The following is a 6,000-nucleotide window of genomic DNA, read 5'->3' as shown; positions in this document are numbered from 1 at the left end:
AAGGTTCTTCAGATGTTAAAGGTTCTTTATGGAACCATTTAGACAAAAAGGTTCTTCTATGGCAATGTGAAGCACCTTTTTTTTTTTTAAGGGATAGTTCACCCAAAAATGAAACTTCTGTCATTAATTACTCACCCTCATGTCATTCCAAACCTGTAAGAACTTTGTTCATCTTCGGAAAACAAATTAAGATATTTTGATGCATTCCGAGAGCTCTCTGACTCTCCCATAGACAGCAAGGATCCTTACACGATCAAGGCTCAGAAACGTAGCAAGGAGATCGTTAAAATAATCCATGTGACATCAGTGGTTCAACCATAATTTTCCAAAGCTACAACAATACTTTTTGTGTGCAAAGAAAACAAAAATAACGACTTTATTCAACAATTTGTCTCCTCCACGTCACCCTATAGTGCCATTTTGGAGAGTATCACATATGTAAGAGAGCTTTCGGATTTCATCAAAAATATCTTAATTTGTGTTCCGAAGATGACATGAGGGTGAGTAATTAATGACAGAATTTTCATTTTTGGGTGAACCATCCCTTTAAGAGTGTATCAGCTGGGAAAACTGTATGTTGGTTCTTTTTTTGGTGGTTGTGTATTTGTGTGTGTGCCCTCCGGAGCATTGGTCAGTATCTACTTCCAACTATTCACGCAGAGGAGAGTCTTCTGCTTCAGTGCTTCAGTGCGCATGTGTGTGTGTGTGCAAGTTCACCTAAAGCATTCACAGGTTTGTTATAGGATTTAAGAATTCTGAGGCACAAAAATATACTGTGACCTCAATTTGAGAAGTTAACTATAAGAGTTCACATGCAACTCTGAGCTACAGCGTCTCACCCACCCCCTCCTGAGATGGCCTTTCTTTGTGTCGTCATGTATGTGAGAGCTATTCTAATTCATTTTACACTGAGAAACATTAGCAGATCCTGAGTGTAAGCTCAGTGGATGAGATGAAAATGCAAAAAGCCTAATGAAATTAATTGTATTATATTTCAATTATGTTAATAGAATTTATTGCATTTAATGACATACACAAATGTTTTTTTATTTTTCAAAAGACATAGTTATATTCGGCAAGGATGCAATAAATTGATCACATATAACAGTAAAGATATTTAGTATAATGTTATAAAGATTTATTTCCAATACTGTTATTTTAAACTCATCATCGGTTACTTATTCTCACGGTTTCCACAAATATATTAATCCGCACAACCGATTTTAATGTTGATAACATTAACAATAAGAAATGTTTCTTGAATCAGCATATTAGAATAATTTCTGAAGGATCATGTGACACTGAAGACTGAAGTAATGATGCTGAAAATTCAGCTTTGCCATCACAGAAATACTTTTTTTTTTTTAATAAATTAAAATAAAAGCATTTGTTTGTAAATTGTAATAATATTTCACAATATTACTGTTTTACTGTATTGTGTTCAAATAAACGTAATCCTAGTATATGCATGAGAGACTTTTGAACAGTCGTTTAATTATTTGCAGTGAAAAGGCTGACATTTAAATAATTCAGTCACAATGAAAGCATTGAAAATACCTTTTAAAAATCCATATATATTTTTTCTTTATTTCCATATCACTGAACATAAGCCTATCATTGGCTTACAGTCTCCAGCAATTCAAATGGTCATCACACAGGGCACTTTTATTATATCATTTTTGGTCTGTGTGCACAGGCAGACAGATGTCTTTAACCATTAAGTTAAGTTTTTAGTGTTTCGCTCCATGTGGGCCTTGTTTTTAAATTCAAATTTAAACATGAATCTCAGGATCCCGCATTCTGTTGCGCTTCTGTTTCTCTATAGGTGTGAATGTAGGTCACTGGTGCTTATAGTCTCTCTCTCCCATGCTCTTTTGCAGCTTTCGTTTGAATCATGCAAAGCAGCTTCAAACATCAAACAGATTTGCAGGAATATCCATGCGCTGAGGGGAGAGAGATGGAGCGGCTGTGTGCTTGCGTGCGTGTGTGAGTGTGTGGGTGGAGAAAATGGAGCATGAAGACCTCCTCATCTCCTCTTTTCAGCGTCTAAACTTACAATCATCACAGATTCACAACCAAACACACACACACACACACACACACACACACACACATTTACATAACTATCTAAATGGGGACATTACATATACTTAAATTGTTTTTACAGATAGTTATAAATACAGTAACCAAACCCTAAACTTTTACTTTTAGGAGGTTTTAGGAGATTTTGTCAGGTTTAGTTTGCTTCTGGGTACAATTTTGTCCCCAAAAGAAGTCAGTCCACACACATACAACAGATCTGATAGGTGTCCAATCCACAGTGAAAAGGCTGACATTTAAATAATTCAGTCACAATGAAAGCATTGAAAATACCTTTTAAAAATCCATATATTTTTTTCTTTATTTCCATATCACTGAACATAAGCCTATCACTGGCTTACAGTCTCCAGCAATTCAAATGGTCATCACACAGGGCACTTTTATTATATCATTTTTGGTCTGTGTGCACAGGCAGACAGATGTCTTTAACCATTAAGTTAAGTTTTTAGTGTTTCGCTCCATGTGGGCCTTGTTTTTAAATTCAAATTTAAACATGAATCTCAGGATCCCGCATTCTGTTGCGCTTCTGTTTCTCTATAGGTGTGAATGTAGGTCACTGGTGCTTATAGTCTCTCTCTCCCATGCTCTTTTGCAGCTTTCGTTTGAATCATGCAAAGCAGCTTCAAACATCAAACAGATTTGCAGGAATATCCATGCGCTGAGGGGAGAGAGATGGAGCGGCTGTGTGCTTGCGTGCGTGTGTGAGTGTGTGGGTGGAGAAAATGGAGCATGAAGACCTCCTCATCTCCTCTTTTCAGCGTCTAAACTTACAATCATCACAGATTCACAACCAAACACACACACACACACACACACACACACACACACATTTACATAACTATCTAAATGGGGACATTACATATACTTAAATTGTTTTTACAGATAGTTATAAATACAGTAACCAAACCCTAAACTTTTACTTTTAGGAGGTTTTAGGAGATTTTGTCAGGTTTAGTTTGCTTCTGGGTACAATTTTGTCCCCAAAAGAAGTCAGTCCACACACATACAACAGATCTGATAGGTGTCCAATCCACATCAGATACTGCCCAGCTAACAAAAATTATGTTCTAAAAATGTTTTGTTAACATTCCCGTTAAGTTATAAATCAAAATGTTCAGTTTTTTGTTTTAGAAAAGTTTTTCTTGGTTATGTAAACTTGAAACATTCCATTTTATCATTATGCACACTTTATATACAATCTAAAACAAGTAGTAACATTTATAAAAAGGTAAATGTCCATTTCAGGGGGGAAAAAGTTCCATAAAAAATGTATAAATAATGTTTTTGTGTTAAAGTTTTGAGAACATCATTTAAGACCAAATTATCAAAGAGAACATTATTAATAACTAGAACTTTGAACAAATATTCCATTATTGTTGCTAGAACCTTTGTTCCTTTGCCAGAACATTAGCCAAAATACTTAGCTGTGTATAGTCATGTATGATAATTACTGTAAAGCTCCAAAAAACATACCATAAAAGTATAATAAAAGTATTGTGTAGTAAACTTTTGGGCTATATTTCAGGTCTTCAGTAGCTTTGACTGAATGTTAGAAGTGTCCCTCAAATGTTATATAAAAAGCATGCTAGATAAGCATTATAAGCTATAATCAGACAGACACTTAGACAAACACAAAGGTATAAATACTAGCAAATTTTCTAAAGCATACACAAGTGATAAAGAGATTTGACTGTATATTATGTCTGTACCCTCTCTTCAAAATGTACGCTCAAATACACTGAAATTCTGTGTTATTTCATTCGAAATCAGGTTTGTTTCTTTATATTTCTAAATACGGTTTGATTCGGATCAGGATTCTGGAAGGTCAATGTCATTACCGTCAGTAGTATTGATTAGCAGCAACTTGTTTCAGCTCATAAACTTTGACCTTTCCTTCTTCTCTTCAGACTGTCAACCCCAATTTAGCAGCATGTAACTGAGGCAAATATAATTCTCTCTTTGTCTTATCAAACAGGTTTCCAGAACACTTTTCCTGCCTGCAGGCCCTCATTTTTGAGGAAATCAACATACAAATGACATAGTTGTCTCTTGATACTTATTTCATAGTGTAAAGGAAGTATCGGCAGATAATAATAATAATAATCTTTATTTTCTGTAGCACGTAAATGTTACATCTCAAAGCACTTTACATAAGCAAGTAAAACAACAAAATACACCATATGAAGATTATAAAATAAGCAAGAAGAGAAGAGATGCATTCAAAACACTTAAAAGTAAAATAATATAGAATTAATACCAAACATTCAAGTAAAAGCTACCCTAAAGAATTGAGTTAAGGCAAGATTTAAAACTATTTTATTCTACAATCTATTGTAAAATAAAAAAATAAAAAACCTTCATATTTCATACACATAGTTAGTTCACCAAAAAATTTAAATTCTGTCATCATTTACTCGCCCTCAAATTGTTCCAAACATGTATGAATTTCTTTCAGCTGTTGAACACATGAAGATATTTTGAAGAAAGTTGGTAACCAAACAGTTGACGGTAGCCATTGACTTCCATAGTATGGAAAAAAATACTATGGAATTCAGTGGCTATCAATGACATTTATAAGCTACATATTACACATGCGAAAACATGTTTAATGTTAATTCCTGAATTATTAAAAGTTTCCTTTTTGCCGAGTTTAAATAGGCCAGACTGTACTCTACTTGCCAACACATCTGGTGTTTTTTTTTTCAAGCAGTGCCTGGTTGGGTTTAAAGGGTAAAGAAAGGCCTCAGCACGCTGAAACTCTACGGAACAGAAAAGCGGGAACCCTGCTGTCTAACTAATGCATTATTCAACTGCAGGCATTCCCTTCAAATGGCCCAGGAAGGATCCTCTCCCCTTTTGTGATATACTACTCATGCATCTGTGTATCAGCAGGCTGGTGTGCGTGGAAGCTGTGTTATTTTGTTAAGGCCACTCTGTCTGTTTCTGTCTTTCAGGCAGTGTACCTGCAGCAGGCGGAGGTGAACAGGGAGAAGGTGTCCCCCATGCACCAGAGCAGCATTGATGGAGTGGAGGACATGTCCACACTGGCAGAGCTCCATGAGGCCGCCATCATGCACAACCTTCATCAGCGATACCAGAAAGACAACATCTATGTAAGAATCTTAGAGACACATGACTGCACAAAGGTCCTTGGGACCTTATCAGGGTTATTATTGTATCTAACTTTGCTACAAATGTCTTGAGGTTTGTTCTGTCCCCTTATAAACACTTAACACACCTTAGATATTTTAATCTAAACCACAGTGAAATTCCCTATAATGTTATTGTTAAGCCATATGATATTTTTTTCTGCTTTTGTCTGTAAAGTCTCCTCACTTGTTAGAGGCCAAAAGTGTATGATCGGCTAAAAAGTGAATGATCCTTCTGAATTTTAATAGTGTCATACATCAGAGGTCAAGTTTATCAAATCAATTTAAACTTAATTTAAATAAAATATCACAGGATCACTTCCAACCGATGAGTTACTAGGCCAGCTAAACTTTTGACTTCACCACAGATTGTTTTTATTTGTTGTATAAATAATCATGTCTAGCCTTGACAAGATTATTTTAGATGCAAATTTTTGATTCCTTAACTGATTCCTAAATTTAAACTACTAAAGCTAAACGAGAAATGTTTGGGATCAGCACGATTTTTGATTCAAAGTAATTTAATACTTTTACTCAGCAAGGACAAAAAGTCAAAAGTGACAGAGTGTAGAAAGTTATAATGAGCAAATAATTGCTGTTCTTACGCAAATATTAAGCAGCACAACTGTTTTCAGTGTTGATAATGATAATAATAAGAAATGTTTCTTATTAAAACAAGAAATGTAAGCTCTGAGCTTATTAGCATATTGTGTGTAAATGTTTCACCATCTGCTTTTATTTCCATTGTTTA

At 34.9% G+C, this 6,000-nt stretch overlaps 1 protein-coding gene across 1 annotated transcript in view; it reads left to right on the top strand.

Annotated features, from left to right (window-relative positions):
• LOC107677542 (unconventional myosin-X-like) overlaps nucleotides 1-6,000 on the top strand; it is a 50,709-nt gene that overhangs the window by 25,058 nt on the left and 19,651 nt on the right. The window contains exon 3 of the mRNA XM_016472469.1: nucleotides 5,055-5,213. Within this exon, the coding sequence (XP_016327955.1) occupies nucleotides 5,055-5,213 (159 nt within the window). The remainder of the gene's footprint in view (nucleotides 1-5,054; nucleotides 5,214-6,000) is intronic.

Source organism: Sinocyclocheilus anshuiensis, unplaced genomic scaffold, assembly GCF_001515605.1.
Source record: "Sinocyclocheilus anshuiensis isolate Anshui unplaced genomic scaffold, SAMN03320099.WGS_v1.1 scaffold472, whole genome shotgun sequence".
Classification (NCBI taxonomy): domain Eukaryota; kingdom Metazoa; phylum Chordata; class Actinopteri; order Cypriniformes; family Cyprinidae; genus Sinocyclocheilus; species Sinocyclocheilus anshuiensis.
The sequence above is the reverse complement of the archived record's forward strand: the minus strand, read 5'-3'. Positions and strand labels throughout refer to the sequence as shown.